Raw genomic sequence first — 18,778 nt, forward strand, 5'->3', positions numbered from 1 at the left:
GCCCACATTTGTGGGTGGGTCAATGGTATTGAAGTTGATTTACGTTGGCACAATGGCTACAGTCAGTCAGATTTGGCCATTTGAGAGAAGACGCTGCCTAAAAGCCCATGGAATCATAATATTGTTATTTTTGGATCCATGTTTTCAATGTGTAAATGGTAAGGCTATGTATATCCCAGGGCTAGGCTTCATGTGGGATTATTGTTTTTTTCCCGATGCTAGTTAGCTAGCGTAAGGCATTACATTAGCTAGCTAGCTAATAAGAACGTATGGCTAACATCCACACAATGGTAGTACGCAGGTCTATACAGACGCCTGACAAACAATTTACTGATCCTACTGTAATTTATCTGGCAAGCTAGCTAACTAATGTACAATTGCTCCAGCAAGCTGTGTTTATTACCTTGCTAGCTATAACTGCTAGCTACATGATGCACCCTCCCCCTTATATGCCAACTCCTGTCTTCCAGGGTACCTGAGTTCCCCACACGTGGGCCATGAGCCCCCTTACAGCCGAGATGCTCAGCCTGTCATCACCAGCCCGGTGGTTCCTGCTCCATCATCTGGTAAAATCTCCTCCCCAGCCTCGACCCATGGGATGTTTTTGTCATGACACTGACAGTGCCTCTTTGGTATGCTGTTACTGAATGAAGTCCATGGGACAACCTATAATCTTGTGAATTATTTTGCAGCATCTCCAACTGATTCAGACAGCTATGCTTCCAAATGCCCCAGTGGGGGTCAATGCAACAGACTGCCTGCTGACTGCATCAACTGCAGCTATCACCACAACTGTCGCTATGGCAAACCAGCGTCTTTCTCTTGCAAGGCCAAGAGAGGAGTCCACTGCACAGTGAGTTCAGTTTGCCAGTTGGACACCGATTGTTCTTGACAAAGAACAAGGAACTCCATTTACAAAGAAAGTATGTAATTGTAGCACTTTGTCATTGTGCTGTTGATGCTTCAGTATGCTGTTTATTTTTCTCTGCTTGCAGGTGGCGTCGGGGAAGCAGCAGACCAACTTCTCCCTGTCTATCACGTGCCAGTTCTGCTGGCAGCTGGACCTGTCTCAGTACAGGTGCTCAAACTCAACCAGCTGTATGACCGTTGCTTGCCCTCGCAAACGCTACAGCGCCACCTGCCAAGTACTGGACCACGTACACTGCTTAGGTATACACTTACTGTACAATGTCTGGTTCATTATTATTCAAATACATACACGTCCCTCCATATGTATTTGGACAGTGATATAAATAAAATAGAAAATGCTCTACTCCAGCATTTTGGATTTGAGATCAAGTGTTTCATGAGGCAACAGTCTAGAAGTATGTCACCTGTTATTTGAGGGTATTTTTATATGTATATTTAACCATTTTATAAATGAAAGCACATTATGTATGTAGTCCCACCCATATGAAGAAGTCATAAGTATTTTGACAAAAATTAAGTATTTGATCCCATATTCCTTGCATGCAATGACTACATCAAGCTTGTGACTCTACAAACCCCTTGGATGCATTTATAGTTTATTTTGGTAGTGTTCTGGGTTATATTTTGTCGAAAAGTAACTGAATGGTAAACGATAATTTTCTTTCTAAGTGAGTAGATAAGATACTTCTGAACACAATTAATCCTGATAATGCCATTATTAAGAACAATCATGAATAATGAGTGAGATGTTATTCAGAGACTACAACAAAACATGCTGACCTCTCACCATTACCAATAACAGGGGAGAATATAATTTTTGGGGGGGTATGCTCTTTGTGCCTCTAACTTCTCACTCATCATTATTCATGATTGAGTCATGATTATCTATAATCATGTTAGCATCCACATGAATGTAGAAGTGTTCAGAAACATCTTCTATTCTTACTTACAATAAAAGTGACTCCAAAATGGCACAAGACATTATTCACCATTCAGTTCCTGTTGGGCAAAACAAACCGCAAATGCATCCAACAAGTTTGTAGAGTCACAAGCTTGATGTAGTTTTTGCGTGCAAGGAATATGGAGCCAAATTCGAAACTTTTGACTACACTATAAGTTAATTTGTAAAAAATACTTATGTCTTCTTCAAATGGGGGGACTAGTTACAGGAAGCGCTTTAAGACCGATATGTATGAAAATACCCTCAAATAAAACATCTCAAATCTAAAATGCTGGAGTATAGCGCCAAATGCTTCACTGTCCAAATGTGTATGGAGGGGAGTGTATACTGTCCAAATGTGTATGGAGGGGAGTGTATACTGTCCAAATGTGTATGGAGGGGAGTGGTTTATTACTGTCCAAATTGTGTATGGAGGGGAGTGTATACTGTCCAAATGTGTATGGAGGGGAGTGTATACTGTCCAAATGTGTATGGAGGGGAGTGTATACTGTCCAAATGTGTATGGAGGGGAGTGTTATACTGTCCAAATGTGTATGGAGGGGAGTGTATACTGTCCAAATGTGTATGTGGAGGGGAGTGTATACTGTCCAAATGTGTATGGAGGGGAGTGTATACTGTCCAAATATGTATGGAGGGGAGAGTATACTGTCCAAATGTGTATGGAGGGGAGTGTATACTGTCCAAATGTGTATGTATGGGAGTGTATACTGTCCAAATGTGTATGGAGGGAGTGTATACTGTCACAATATATGTAGGAGTGTATACTGTCCAAGTGCGTGTGAGAGGGAGTGTATACTGTCCAAATATGTATGGAGGGAGAGTATACTGTCCAAATATGTATGGAGGGAGTGTATACTGTCCAAAATGTGATGTATGGAGTGTATACTGTCCAAATGTGTATGGAGGGGAGTGTATACTGTCCAAATATGTATGGGAGTGTTATACTGTCCAAGTGCGTGTGGAGGGGAGTGATATACTGTCCAAATACGTATGGAGGGAGTATACTGTCCAAATGTGTATGGAGGGGAGTGTATACTGTCCAAATTGTATGGAGGGAGTGTATACTGTCCAAGTGCGTGTGGGAGGGAGTGTATACTGTCCAAATATGTATGGAAGGAGTGTATACTGTCCAAGTGCGTGTGGAGGGGAGTGTATACTGTCCAAATACATATGGAGGGGAGAGTATACTGTCCAAATGCGTATGGAGGGGAGTGTATACTGTCCAAGTGCGTGTGGAGGGGAGTGTATACTGTCCAAGTGCGTGTGGAGGGGAGTGTATACTGTCCAAATACGTATGGAGGGGAGTGTATACTGTGCAGTGCATTCATTAAAACTGTTTTTTGTTCTCAGGTAAAAGAGTATTTCAGAAACGTTTGTACTGCAACTGGACAGGCGGGTACAAGTGGTCTACAGCACTGGCAATCAGGTAAGACTCCTGCACAAGCACACTGTTAAGGGAAGGCTGAAACAAAAAAAGGGCTTATCTGGTTGAAAACGGCCTGTGTGGCATCGATATTAGTCAGAAGCGTTTATTTTGGTGCCAAAACTGACTACAAAGTGTAAATAGGACAACATTTTAAGTCAGTATTTTACAAAACTGAGATTTACAGAATCGAGAACAACAGCGTTTTCCTTGGGTTGGGTTTACATTTCAATTCTGCCCACACAGGACCGCTGTCTGGCATGGCTTGCAGTACTCAAATCATCCAGAGTATAGGTGCACGTGTGCTGCAGTGCACGCTACCCAATCGTAGCAGCAGAATCAACCTACAGCCCTGCCCATTTCTTTATAGTCAGCAGAACTACCAATAATTGACAGTGTTGTGTTGAAAGAACAAGACTTGTTCATTAAAAACTGATGTTTTTTTCCCAACTCAAACATTTGTGAACTAATGTTAGCATCACAAACACAACTGTCATCAAAGATACTCTAGAAAGGAGGAAATGCATAATGCACTGAGCTTGGAATTCTTGACCAATCACTTATTGTTGTAATGCTGTGTTACGCTGTTGTTAAGCCGTTCGTAACGCAATCCTTTGTTGAAAGTACAGTGGCTGTTTGGAATATTTTAGCTACGGTGACTGTAGAGGGACAAACAACAATAGCGGCCAGGGTATGATATAGCTAACATAACACACCCACATTGAACCACACCCCCAAGACACATCTTTTTTCCTAATGAGTAGCAGAGAAACCCATGGGAAATCGGTGAGTTCAGCCCCCCTTTAAGACCACCCCACCTGTGTTATAGATTTCTAATAGTTTCTTTGGGTTTCTTATACTTTGAATCTTTTATAAAACATCTTTATCCTTGAAAAATATTCATGAAAATCCTCTCATTTGTAAAGTAAATGAGTGACTTGGTAGCACAACAGGACACATAAGGACAAAACAAGCCGTGATGATGAAGGTTAAAAACAGCGAGTGTCCGTCCTACCGCCTCTGACAACAGAACATCAGCCGTCATTTTCTTTTAATTTCCAGACGATTGTACACATTGACTTGCCACCCTTTGTCAACACCAAGCAGGCTTACGGCCGACATTCAATATGGTGCGCCTTCCCGCTTAGATGTCTTTGTCTTCTATGCTCTTCACTGTTACCAGTAGAATCCCAGTTGTTATTGTTGTTTCTATTTGCAGCATTACACTAGGTGGATTTGGAGCTGACCGGTTCTATCTAGGCCAGTGGAGAGAGGGTCTGGGCAAGCTGTTCAGCTTCGGTGGCCTGGGCATCTGGACCCTGATTGATGTGCTGCTGATTGGGGCGGGCTATGTGGGGCCAGCCGATGGCTCCCTCTACATCTGAGACCTGTGATTGATGCCCACTCCATGATGGTTGTAGGGTTGATACCCTCTCCTTTTCAGTTTAGACTGTTTGACTGTAAAGATCCACTCCATGGAGATGCCATCCCATTATCACACTGTCTGCCTGCCCAAACTCCCACTGTCTGCAAAGACTGACTGACTTGTCCCATCTGCCACCAGTGCAGCTTCACGGTCAGCCTTGTCAGGTCCGCCTCTAGATCATCAAGCCAAGCATCCTTCACTGATATACTGTAATACAAGCTGCACTGAGCATCGTTTTGGAGTTGTTTGATTAATAGTGATTAGAGTTGGTCAGGCTGATACGGACTGACTGGAGAATGGGTGGTAGGCACAGTTGAGCAGTACTTGGAATTATATTGTAACTATAGCCACCTATGGTGCTCCTTACTCACTGCACGGTCATGCATAGGAGACCAGTAACCATGGCTACGGAACACAACATTTCGTTATTATTATAACACCGATAACAGAAACAAAAAGTGTTTGGAAGAAAAGCAGTGTTTCTTCCCTGCAGGTTTTGTAAAAGCATGTGGCACCTGCTAAGTGTGGTGGACGGTAATGTGCATCAGTGGATAGCAGATCAACCTTTCAGTGTTCTCTCTGCAAACCAACCAGCAAAAAAATACTTGAACGGTTATTTTCTTTGGAGTGTTATGTGGTTGGGATACAGATTTGGGGAAATGACATGGTGGTTATTATAGCTGAGGCTTATATTGTGTATTTATATTTATTGCATTGTGGATGTGCACCACAGGAGGCTGTTGAGGGGAGGACGGCTCATAATAATGACTGGAACGGAGCAAATGGCATTAAACACATGGAAACCACGTATTTGATACTATTCCGCCCCACACATTACCATGAGCCCGTCCTCCCCAATTAAGGCGCCACCAACCTTCTGTGATCTGCATATGTCAGATTTCAGCATTACATGGCATTGCGCTACAGCTCTGCATGCCCAAAACACACAACAATCTGTTCTTGTAAAGCTGTGCAGGCTTAAACTAGGTCACTAACTGGTTCAGAATGGTTTTAGTACTTGTTTTCAAAGAACTTGTATAACACTTTTTGTTCTTCATATAACTTTCATGATATTGTTCATCGCTAATCGCCCAGCCCGAATGGTTACGATATGTAGCCTCCCATATCCAGAGCTTGAGTATGTGTGCTGCACAAACTGGTAACCTATATTTCTGGTGAAAATGTGTTCATGTTCTGGATAAAAAAAAAAAAATGGAACACTGTAATGACAAAGATGTTTAAGAAAATTGTAAATATTAAACTTGTGAAATGTTATTGAGCTTTGTGTCTTATTGTGTTAGTATTGTCTAGTATTATAAGCATACTTGAATAAACAAAATCATCTGGTCTGTTATTTCCATGATGATTGACTTAGAATTCACCTCTGTGCTTTTTCACACAGTAAAATGCCCTGCCTCATTGTAACGATACTGTGCCACATCTTTGAGGCAGTGCCGTTGGATACAGAAAGAGAAGCTCACTCCCGTAATTCAACATCTCACTGACTAATGGTTATGTGAATACATACACCATATTACATACAATACCTTCTGCATTGGTCCTAGCATTGCTAGCATGTGTTAGCGCTTCTCATTGGCTGTTCTGCAGTAAACGTCTGTATACGCTCCCCAGTTCCTCTCTCCCACATCACTTACTGTTATGTACCACCTCCAACAGAATATAAGTGTTTGGCCCATTAATGTTTGAGCTGAATCGACTGACCGCCACCTCTACATTTTGGCTGGCAAGGCTACCCAGTTAGAATAATAAATGCCAGTCATCATCGGTGCCACATATCTCACTGAGCATGAATACAACCTGTAAGAAATTGTTTCATATTGGGTTATGTATTTTTAACCAAACACTTGTTCTCAGTTGAGGCTGACGTTTATCTCAACGAGTAGCATCTTAAAATACAATGGCAATAGAACCACCATATCACCTAGTAATTTCCGATAAAAACATAAAAATACTGTTCAATCGGTGATACGAATCATGGATGTTATACTAGACCATCAGTGCTGAACAGAACAGGGTGATTCTTTAATTAAATTAAAGTCTTACTGGGTTAATTGACATTTATGGAAACATTGTGAATATCATTACTCCTATGAGCACATGTGAGTTCTCTTAAGTAATAGGACAGCCATTTGCATGTTCAAATCCATTGAGAGTTAACAATGCTAGATGAATCAGAACACAACTTCCATTGTAGTGAAATCCCCAATGATTAGTTTATAATTGCTAATCGTGAGTGATGAAGACAAAAGATTGTTCATTCATTCCCATCTTATGCAATAAACAATTCGTTTGGCATAATTTCACTGGATCTCCCAGCAACAGCAGTAGGCTACTGGTTCCTAGGATGTTATACAGCATACTGAACAAAAATATAAACGTCCCATGTTTCATGAGCTGAAATAAAAGATCACAGAAATGTTCCATAGGCACAAAAAGCTTATTTCGCTCAAATTTTGTGCACATCCTTGTTAGTGAGCATTTCTCCTTTGCTAAGATAATTAATCCACCTGACAGGTGTGGCATATCAAGAAGCTACTTAAACAGTATGATCATTACACGGTGTGTCTTGTGCTGGGGACAAAAGGCCACTCTAAAATGTGAAGTTTTGTCACAACACAATGCCACAACACAATGCCACAGATGTCTCAACTTTTGAAGGAGCGTGCAATTGACATGCTCACTGCAGGAATGTCCACGAGAGCGGTTGCCAGATAATTTCTCTATCAAATCAAATCCAATTTTATTTGTCACATACACATGGTTAGCAGATGTTAATGCGAGTGTAGCGAAATGCTTGTGCTTCTAGTTCCGACAATGCAGTAATAACCAACGAGTAATCTAACCTAATAATTCCACAACTACTACCTTATACACACAAGTGTAAAGGGATAAAGAATATGTACATAAAGATATATGAATGAGTGATGGTACAGAACGGCATAGGCAAGATGCAGTAGATGGTATCGAGTACAGTATATACATATGAGATGAGTAATGTAGGGTATGTAAACATAAAAGTGCATAGTTTAAAGTGGCTAGTGATACATGTATTACATAAAGATGGCAAGATGCAGTAGATGATATAGAGTACAGTATATACATAAACATATTAAGTGGCATTGTTTAAAGTGGCTAGTGATACATTTTTGATCAATTTCCATTATTATAGTGAGCTGGAGTTGAGTCAGTATGTTGGCAGCAGACACTCGATGTTAGTGGTGGCTGTTTAACAGTCTGATGGCCTTGAGATAGAAGCTTTTTCAGTCTCTCGGTCCCTGCTTTGATGCACCTGTACTGACCTCGCCTTCTGGATGATAGCGGGGTGAACAGGCAGTGGCTCGGGTGGTTGTTGTCCTTGATGATCTTTATGGCCTTCCTGTGACATCGGGTGGTGTAGGTGTCCTGGAGGGCAGGTAGTTTGCCCCCAGTGATGCGTTGTGCAGACCTCACTACCCTCTGGAGAGCCTTACGGTTGTGGGCGGAGCAGTTGCCGTACCAGGCGGTAATACAGCCCGACAGGATGCTCTCGATTGTGCATCTGTAGAAGTTTGTGAGTGCTTTTGGTGACAAGCCGAATTTCTTCAGCCTCCTGAGGTTGAAGAGGCGCTGCTGCGCCTTCTTCACAACGCTGTCTGTGTGGGTGGACCAATTCAGTTTGTCCGTGATGTGTACGCCGAGGAACTTAAAACTTACTACCCTCTCCACTACTGTCCCGTCGATGTGGATAGGGGGGTGCTCCCTCTGCTGTTTCCTGAAGTCCACAATCATTTCCTTTGTTTTGTTGACGTTGAGTGTGAGGTTATTTTCCTGACACCACACTCTGGAGGGCCCTCACCTCCTCCCTGTAGGCCGTCTCGTCGTTGTTGGTAATCAAGCCTACCACTGTAGTGTCGTCCGCAAACTTGGTGATTGAGTTGGAGGCGTGCATGGCCACGCAGTCGTGGGTGAACAGGGAGTACAGGAGAGGGCTCAGAACGCACCCTTGTGGGGCCCCAGTGTTGAGGATCAGCGGGGTGGAGGTGTTGTTACCTACCCTCACCACCTGGGGGTATCCCGTCAGGAAGTCCAGTACCCAGTTGCACAGGGCGGGGTCGAGACCCAGGGTCTCGAGCTTGATGACGAGTTTGGAGGGTACCATGGTGTTAAATGCTGAGCTGTAGTCGATGAACAGCATTCTCACATAGGTATTCCTCTTGTCCAGATGGGTTAGGGCAGTGTGCCGTCTGGTTGCGATTGCGTCGTCTGTGGACCTATTGGGGCGGTAAGCAAATTGGAGTGGGTCTAGGGTGTCAGGTAGGGTGGAGGTGATATGGTCCTTGACTAGTCTCTCAAAGCACTTCATGATGACGGAAGTGAGTGCTACAGGGCGGTAGTCGTTTAGCTCAGTTACCTTAGCTTTCTTGGGAACAGGAACAATGGTGGCCCTCTTGAAGCATGTGGGAACAGCAGACTGGGATAAGGGTTGATTGAATATGTCCGTAAACACACCAGCCAGCTGGTCTGCGCATGCTCTGAGGACACGGCTGGGGATGCCGTCTGGGTCTGCAGCCTTGCGAGGGTTAACACGTTTAAATGTTTTACTCACGTCGGGTGCAGTGAAGGAGAGTCCGCAGGTTTTGGTAGCGGGCCGTGTCAGTGGCACTGTATTGTCCTCAAAGCGAGAAAATAAGTTATTTAGTCTGTCTGGGAGCAAGACATCCTACCATAAGCCGTCTCCAATGTAATTTTATAGAATTTGGAAGTACGTCCAATAGGCCTCAACCGCAGACCACATGTATAGCGTTGTGTGGGCCAGCGGTTTACTGATGTCAACGTTGTGAACAGAGTGCCTCATGGTGGTGGAGTTATGGAATGGCCAGACAACACAATTGCATTTTACCAATGACAATTTGAATGCACAGAGATCCCATAAAGAGATCCTGAGGCCCATTGTCGTACCATTCATCTGCCACCAACTCATGTTTCAGCATAATGCACCGACCCATGTCGCAAGGATCTGTAGGTTTTAGGTTTTATTTATTCGCACCAAAGAAAAGCGAAAGACAAAACAGTACTGATAAAAACTGCTAAAAATGGTGTGCAGGTGAGGTTAGAAGCCCAAAAGAGCTTATATGTGAACCACACCACAAATATAAGTACAAAACGTTTGTTCAATCAGTTAAGCCAAGTATATGAATTATAATTGTACATAATATACTCAGTAAACAAAAAGTGTGATTGTGAGTTAGGCTACATAGAGGGATTATTGGGTAGTTTGGTTCATCAAGCTGACCAGATGAGGTTTTGGCAATGTGAAGAAAAGAATTAGAGTATGGTACCTCTGTATATGATAGTTAATTCTCTATGTGAGGTGCGGCAGTGGGGAGGGTGAAGGTTATTATTGAAGGTTATTTGTCTTATATAGATGGATTTCAGAATTAACCTAGATGAATCAATTAAAGGGTTTAGGTAAACTGTCTGGGAGGTACACAATTCCTGGAAGCTGAAAATGTCCCAATTCTTCCATGGAATGCATACCATTGAGCATGTTTGGGATGCTCTGGATTGACGTGTACGACAGCGTGTTCAAATTCCCGCCAATATACAGCAATTTCACACAGCCATTGAAGAGGATTGGGACAATATTCCACAGGCCACAATCAGCCTGATCAGCTGTACGTGAAGGAGATGGGTCTCGCTGCATGAGGAAAATGGTCACACCAGATACGGACTGGTTTTCTGATCCACGCCCCTACTTAAAAATGTTAAGTTCTGTGACCAGATGCATATCTGTATTCCCAATCGCGTGAAATCCATACATTTGGGCCTAATGAATGTATTTCAATTGATTGATTTTCTTATATGAACTGTTAAATCTTTTTATCACTAGTTCTGACTTCCAATAGTCATACAGTAATAAGTTGATACATGTAGTATCTGTAACCTGATGAAGCTGGATCACACATCTGATTTCATAGCATCTCAGCGAGATACTGGATTTGCTTCAGACCTTTATGGTTGCTAAGGAACATTTGAAAGCAATACCAATTAGATCCAGCTATGTAACAGACCTGAATAGTAGCCTGTGTTATCAAGTCTGACTGAAATCTGTAAATTTGTTACCCAATTTTGCAGTGAACGCTGGTATTGATACTAACATCCACGCTTTCTTCCAGCTCATGCGCTTCTCATCTGTGCAGTCAATCTCATGTGATAATGGTGGATCATTGTGGAATGTAGCCAATAAGCCACTTGTCAGTCTTTTGCATGTGATTAGAGTATTCATTTAAATCTTGCACAATCGTGTAAGCTAATAAACACTTGACCTTGCGTTAGGAAGGGGCATCAATCCAATTCAGCCTGTGTTCCTAATCGAAAGGAAATTAAAATGTTGCCACAAGCCAAATGCAATTTTAGTGATTTATTTTGTACAATAAAGAAAATGCACTGCACATTACCCCAGCTCAGATGTCAAGGCAAGCATTCAAGAGCATCTGCATTTTGCACTCAAACCTGAACATTGCATCCCTCATATACCCCACTACCAGCATGCTACACTGATTAACCCAACGTAGCAGGCGTAAAAGCAACGCCTGAAACCAGATCCCCTACATACTGGTCTTGACAAGAAACAATTTAAATAATTTTTAAAAATAAAAATAAGTGTCAGGGGAGTTTCTCTTCTACACTGTTCAACCAATCCAGTAAATGAGGAGGAGTTAAGATGAAGTGGCATCTTGTTAACGTCCAAAAGCGGAAGTCGTGTCACAGGCTCTTTCCATTTCCCCTGGAAACCAGAACATCCAGTTGTTGGGGACTCGGCAGAGGCTATACACTGATAAACAGATTCCAGCCATCCAGTATTTTAAATTTTTGCAGAGCTAGGAGTGGAAGCAAGTTAGGCATCCAGGAAACATAATTAAATTAAAAAGGCAAAATAAAAAAGTAGTCCATGTGATAACTGTTCAACCTTCTGGCAGGGAAAGTATGGCCACAGTTTAAGGAGCAAATAACATTGATACTCACAATAGACGCATATGGCGATATCCACGCCATGTGCCCATACCACTGTTCACACCATCCATACAATATGTTATGAGATTTTACACACATACTTTAAGACTGAGGACACTGGAAACTTTCCAATAAAAAAGTCAAATACGATTACCGGAGTACATCTCCGCCCACCCCATGCACAACTCCTCAGATGGCAATGGAGGTGACAAATACCATTACTCTGGTGTCAAATACAGTACTCAACTTTGAATTTCATAAACTCAAATGTATCTTAAATATTCATAAATTAGGCATCACCATGTTTTTAAACAAAATATTGTATAAAAGTATAACAAAGACTGACAAAACTCTATAAACTCTAAACTCTAAACTATAACAGAACAAATCTACGATCATTCAAATGTGGGGCGGGGGATGAAGAATGTCAATGTAGTGGCCAAAGGACTGGGCCAAATCTCATTACTGTACTGCTTTAGAACTGGGGGCATAGGGGGGGTCCGAGTGTCAGGTTTGGGTAGAAGCAGTCTTCTCTCCCATCTCAGCAACACCAATGGACACACCACAGTGAAAACCACGTGTTCCATCAGGCCCGCGCGGTAGCCGCATTACGCCTGGCGGAAGCCCGTCTGCACCCTGGATCTTTCGACCCAGCATGGGGCTCCCTACTGGGCTGCTCTCCTGGGAGGCKACCTGCCTGCGCCTCTGGACCCAGGGGCTACCGGACGGCGTCAGGCTGCTGTCTGAGGAGTAGTCCGCCCAACGTCGCCCAGCCTCAGGGCTCAGTCTGCCCTCACTGGCCAAAGGAGACTTATGGGAGTGGGGAGACTTGCGTTGGGAGCATGGGCTGGCCCGGGGGCTCGACCAGGGGCTGGTGCGTGGGGACACAGCTGGGCTCAGGTGATTGTTCTGGAAGGCGGCACCCCCTCCAGTGGGACTTAGCTTATTGACAGAGCAGGATTTGCGGGCCAGTCTGGGGGAGGTGGGGTTGCTCTCAGTCTCTGAGGAGCTACAGGCAGAGTCGTCGAGATACTGAAGCTCCCGTACCCGACTGTTGAGTGAGTGACTCTTCCTCATTCCTCCTACTCCCTCGTCGCACTGACGCTGATCTTTGGGCACCTTCTTCTTGGGAGGCTTGGTGCCGATCAGGACCACCTTCAACCCCAGAGACCCTGTCCCCTCATCGCTGACCACAGCCTCGTTGGCTTTGACTGCAGCCTCCACCTCCTCATACTCCACGATGGCACACTCCTCAGTGCCCAGCTGTGTGTAGCGGCCACTCAGCTTCTTCAGGTCGGCTGGCAGGTCCTTGCCAGGCTTCAGCACCCTCACAGAGGCAATGGCGCCATATGTTCCAAACGCTTTCAGCAGCAGCTTCATCAGTTGTTCCTGTTGGGTAGCGCAGCCATCACGCCCATCGCCAGCCCCACCCTCCATCGCCACACCCAGCTCTGGCCAGCTCTGCAGCTCGCTGAGTAGCAGCATGCGGCTTGGCAGAGATTCACTGGAAAACACGGGCACGGTTGATCTGCGACGCACTTTGCGTCCCTCATCGTTTAGCTCAAGTATTGTCGAGTGGCGCAGAGCATATGCAGTTGTTCTCCAGTCTCGCGTCAAGTGCTTCACCTGGGAAGAAAATAACTGTTAGAGATAATCGGAAGCGAAAGTCAGTACTTTTACAGGCAGCATCCTGTATGATAGAACTTCCTTGGTTTTATCATACATCCTGAAAACTAAAAAGCCTTTGTTCTGATAGCAGTATGATAACATAAGCAGCCACAGATCTAGAATGAGATTCTATTTCTATGTAATCAACAGCTATCAAAAGGCAAATCTCAAGTTACTGGCTACTACAGAAGTGTTGTTTAACAATTCCTAAAATATTTTATTTTATTTCTTAAATACAGCAACAAATAGTGCAGTTATTGTTAGCTCCTCTTAGAAACTAAATAAACATTTACAGTATTCACGCAGCTGTGAACATTAGAAATTAAACCAGTAGGAGAAAAACACAGATCTTATTCTTGGAAGTGTAAACTGAAAAAGAAAACAGCTAAAATCAATGAGTATGTATGAGCCTCATTCACACCAGATGCTCCCGCCTCCAACCCATGTGAGAAAGCACTTCCTAGCCCCAACGGCTTGCCATATTGACACTAGGAACAGCTGTTGCATTCAGTTATATGAGCCCCCAGGGTATTCAATTGATATTCCAATTTCAAAATCAAGAAACCAAACTGTCAGCAGGAGATCAAACATTACCTTCTTGAAGGAGGTGAGCAGTTTGACACTAACGAAGCCCAGCTTGTTGCGTCGGACGTGTTTGAGCAGGAAGGCATCGTGTTCCAGGTTCTCATCCGACAGGTAGTACTCGATCTGGGCCACCAGCTTCTGGGTCAGCTCTGGGTCTGGGGGCTGCCAGCTCTCCTCCTCCAGCTCACCACCACTTGTGCCAGCGCCACTGAGAAAGAAAACGGATAACATGCCAGTTCACAGAGACAAGGCAGGAGCTTAACCGATTTGGCAGGAGAACTGATCAAAACAGCCTCAGTCATTACCCATGGCAACATGCTGAAAAGAGCTGCCATCTTGACTCTTTCCTCAGATTTCATTTTCAGATTCTTCCTGTGACAGTAGTGACAGGCTGCTTAACCACGGTGTGACCGTCACACTGCTCTCTGCCAGAACCTCAACACCACAGAGTGTCCCACCAACATGAGCAGAAATCGTTAAGACCTCCATCTGAAGAGTGCAGAGTCACTGATCTCCACCACAGGGACAGGGCTATTTACCATATCAGCCAGACTTTAAAATCAAACAATGCAGTCATTTACTGCCTACAACACCAAATCAAAGGTTTAATCAAAGCTCTATTGACAGAGGGCTTTAACATTTGCACAGGTATGCCAGGCCGGCATCGCTGGCTGTGATAAGAGTGAAGGTCTGAATGACATTACTGTGTGGATGAGTCATCCTCCTCACACAGCGATCCCATACCACAGGCTAGGCAAGACACTGGTCGAACACCCCAGACAGAACAGACAACGTAATGATCACAGCATCCAACCCACTGTTTTAAAGTCAGGGGAAGCCCTACGCAACACCTCCCCCGCACACTCCACTGTAAAGGGACCAATTATTGTAGACCGAGTCATCCTCTGCGATTCTCCCCTGCCACAATAAACTGGTCAAGAGTATCAACGAGTAGTTCACTGGTTACAAAAGTATCACGTGAAAACTGAAATGTTCCATGCCCCCAAACAAGTGCAACATTGTTGCAAGTGAGGAACACCGCAAGACTGACTATGATGTATTGGCTGACCTGGCTAAGAATATTCATTCAATTCAGACTACCTAAATTAAACATACCAACCACGTAGCCTATACYTTAGCACTGGGTCACAGGAATTTACAAGGGCAAAAATAGCCAGCCTGGTCTCAGACTAGACATCACATAGTAAATGTAAATCTGAACACTCAATTTAGTAGAATATGTTTCGTTTGGTTAAGACAGAAGGTTAGTTAAGGCAAAAAACTAAAGTACGGTGGTTAGTCGGCAAACCTCTAGCAATCCAAAGGTTGTGCGTTAGAATTTAATCACGGATGACTACTTTTTAGCTACTTTGCATGATAGGTAACCCTTCCCCTTTAACCCAGTGTTTCCCAACGCAAGTCCTCGAGTACCCCCAACAGTATGCATTTGTATTGTAGCCCCTGGACAAGCAGACCTGATTCTACTTGTCATTAAATTAGGCTCTCACATTTGTCAGAGGCTACAACACAAATNGGTACTAGAGAACCACTGCTTTAACCACCTAACTAACGTTAACCACAACAAAGCGGAAAAATATAAACGTGGAATTCAAAACATGTCACGTTGCAAATTTGTAATATTGTACAAATTATAATTCCTAACATGTCACACAAAATGGATGATGACATCCTCAAATGAATACATACCATATGAAACGTCACATCTCATACTAATAGGCGTGTCCAGGATTCACATTTACTATGTTACGTCTACCCCCGAGTCCTGGTTGAAATAGCAGGGGATGACGCAGGGGAATTAGAGCAATGTGTAAAGGTACCATCCAAATCGGCCTCTCTTACGTCAGTGGGATTACAATGCCCGTCTACAGGTGGTTAGAAGCTGTCTGGCAATTACCATAGCCCTTCACTGTGGAATTGAAGTTCACACTAAAATAACACACCAAAACGACAAAATAAAGTATTGCAGTATTTTAGCCTACGAGGTTTATTCCAATAACAAACAGACATGCCATTAGTCAGTTAGTCAGACATGCCATTAGAAGACAAAGCATTTACCTGGATTTATCATGTCTTCCAAACTCATCTTCACTACAGCTGCCTCCGAGGAAATCGAGATTGTTTGAGGACACCTCCTCCTCTGGTTCCTCGTCGTCTGCCGCCTGAATAGCCACTGTTATCGTCACTTGAGTCCCCATCTCTTGCAGGTGTTGATCCACAATTACCACCTCATCGATTTCCCGTCCCGCTGACGAACCTGATACAGATTCGATATGTTTCCGAAACTCCATGGTGGCACTCGTCATTTTACCCGAAATAAAGGCGTTTTCTCCCGGTTTGTTCACTTTCTCCTCGGCTACACCAGTGGTAGTGCTTTCCTGAATGCCTTTATTCCTTGTACTACAACAATTGAAGTCTGCAGAACACGGGGCACATACACCTCGACGCCTTTGACACCCACACCGGTGGATGGTCAAGGACGTCCCGAAGATGCGCTCCACAGCTGGCCAGAGCCCCCAAATTTTACCCCACGGAGAACCCTGGGGTGGCGTGGAGTTAGCAGCTAGCGAGACGCAGCTAGGAGCTGGGGAGACCGAGGGGATGGAGCCGTCTTGTGTTGTTACTTCCTGATATGTAAGAAGCGATCTGCTTTTGAAACGAGCTCTGGGATTGGGCCATGTCATCTTTCCGCACTCATCCCCAACCCACCAGTAAAACCCAAGATGAAGCCAAGAGGGAGGGAGGAGAAAATGGAGACAACGGATAAATGCGTTTACCAATGCTTGCATTTTTGTGTATTTTTCCCTTTGTCACTATTTCTAGTTAAGAAATGGCTGCTATTTCACACGTGTCCTAAATAGGGGGAAGTAGAAGTGTAAATTACACGTGCTGTTCCGCAATTGGGGAAATTGCAATGCACCAATCATGAAGGCCGACCCATTTCTTTGAACCTGCAAATTGGATAATAGGCTTTTAGCGTTAGACCGCAGGGGTTGTTGAGGGATTTGCTGTGGGGAAGGACACAAATAAATGACACCAGTGTATACAGTGTCATGAGGCATTACTGTCAGCAGTGGCTTTTACTATGAGATGATGTGTAGGCCTATAAAAAAGTAGCCCTTTGCAACAAAATTATTAACACAGATTTGAAGATGTCAGGATTTGGCATTGGTAATGCCAATGATCCAATTCATGATCTATTATCTCCAAACCTTTAGTGCGCTTATGACACTCGCTGACTGTTTTTAATTGTAGGTGTGTATCATATCCTACATGGACTCTTAAACCATCACCCACACCACAACTGCTACACCATTGCTAATACTGTTGCCAAGCCTGGGATTACTTAATGTTTTTTCCACCCTGTTGGCAAGAGTTATACAGCTGGTGGACTGACTCATACTCTGAAGCACATGTCCTGCTGCAGCAGCCACAGTGGCAGTGTCATACCTCCCAGTGCCACAAGCCAGGAGCAGACATCAATCAGATAATGGCCCTGCAGGAAGATGATCCAAACAACCCTTCAACAGCTTATCTGTCAGGTGTCTGCAGCAGGAAACAACCCCAATAGAGGCATGGGTTGTGCCCCAACAGAGACATGGGTTGCACCCCAAATGGCACCATATTCCATTTGGGGTGCACTACAATTGACCAGGGCACATAGGGAATAGGCTGCTATTTGGGACACCTTTGGCAGGAGTAAGCTGATTTGCTGTAAACTGAGCTGAGTTAAAATGAGCTGAGTTAAAATGAGCACCCCTTTCTTGATCAGAGAGCTGGTATTTCCTCTTTGTCCAGACTGAATGCAATTGTGACTTCTATTCGCCTGCACTTAACATTCAACAACAAGGGTGTACTTTTGTAATCCTTATCGCCACTGGAAACATCTTACATATGTTGATTTATTTTAAATGTACACATGTTTTTGTCTGTATGATTTTGTCCATTCTGGACATCTGGATAGAGAAAGCTTTACAAGGTTTAATTTACCATCTACACTTCAGTTATATCTGATATGTGTTTTTACTGTGTCCCAATTGTGAAGAATCTGAAGGGAAGTATATAAATCAGTAGTCATGAGATTCTTAGGAACGTTGTGAAACATTTTGCTTTTTGAGCTTGTGAATGTGATGCAATCTTTCACAAAATCATCTGATACCTGATTGGGCAATCCTGCCTTGAATGAAAGACATTTGGAGTAAAGTTGAAGGAAAATATGCATGTATGTCTTTGCAAATATACATGCCCTGGTGATAATAGAGAATCCTTTGTGAGTCTGTCCAAGGTGACTGTCAGAAGGTGTGTGTTTCTCATCCATGCACACATGTACGTAAGCTATTACTGTATGTGGAACAAACTGACACTGTGGGGCCAGAATCCAGCACCTTTCTTTGACAGAAAATCTCTATTGTTTGCAGTCTGTAAATGCCCGGTGCTGTAACCTACAGTATATAACTACCTACTGATATTGAAGGGTTTGCTTAATGTTATAGTCAACAAAAAATACAATGTTTATTTTTTTGTCTTATTCAGGATTCTGTTACTCCCTAAAGGCTGCTAGATCTTATGTTTTTCGATTTACAGATGAGTGCAGCATTTTACTTCTGCTCCACATCACTCCCTCATTCTGAGTCAGACAAGATATTTATAGACCGCTGTACCCCAGAGAGCTCTGACTGGCCAAGTCCCCATGCATAATACATAACGACAGACAATTTACATTGATCCCTGTGTCTTAGCGGCATGTTTTTTA

General features: G+C 43.7%; 2 protein-coding genes across 2 annotated transcripts; one reads left to right on the forward strand and one right to left on the reverse strand.

Moving 5' to 3' along the window:
* Positions 1 to 4: 4 nt before the first annotated feature.
* LOC111969514 (TM2 domain-containing protein 3-like) lies at positions 5 to 6,015 on the forward strand. Its single transcript, XM_023995694.2, has 6 exons — positions 5 to 158; positions 471 to 566; positions 693 to 853; positions 996 to 1,170; positions 3,242 to 3,317; positions 4,534 to 6,015. The coding sequence occupies exons 1-6, from the start codon at positions 23 to 25 to the stop codon at positions 4,697 to 4,699; spliced, it is 810 nt and encodes a 269-aa protein (XP_023851462.1). The 5' UTR covers positions 5 to 22; the 3' UTR covers positions 4,700 to 6,015.
* A 5,131-nt stretch (positions 6,016 to 11,146) lies between these two features.
* On the reverse strand, positions 11,147 to 16,949 carry LOC111969516 (la-related protein 6-like). The gene is made up of 3 exons (XM_023995697.3): positions 16,084 to 16,949; positions 14,017 to 14,215; positions 11,147 to 13,380 (listed from the first exon to the last, which is right to left on the reverse strand). The coding sequence occupies exons 1-3, from the start codon at positions 16,812 to 16,814 to the stop codon at positions 12,262 to 12,264; spliced, it is 2,049 nt and encodes a 682-aa protein (XP_023851465.1). The 5' UTR covers positions 16,815 to 16,949; the 3' UTR covers positions 11,147 to 12,261.
* Between the last annotated feature and the right edge of the window lie 1,829 nt (positions 16,950 to 18,778).

This window comes from Salvelinus sp. IW2-2015, linkage group LG10 (assembly GCF_002910315.2).
Source record: "Salvelinus sp. IW2-2015 linkage group LG10, ASM291031v2, whole genome shotgun sequence".
Lineage (NCBI taxonomy): Eukaryota > Metazoa > Chordata > Actinopteri > Salmoniformes > Salmonidae > Salvelinus > Salvelinus sp. IW2-2015.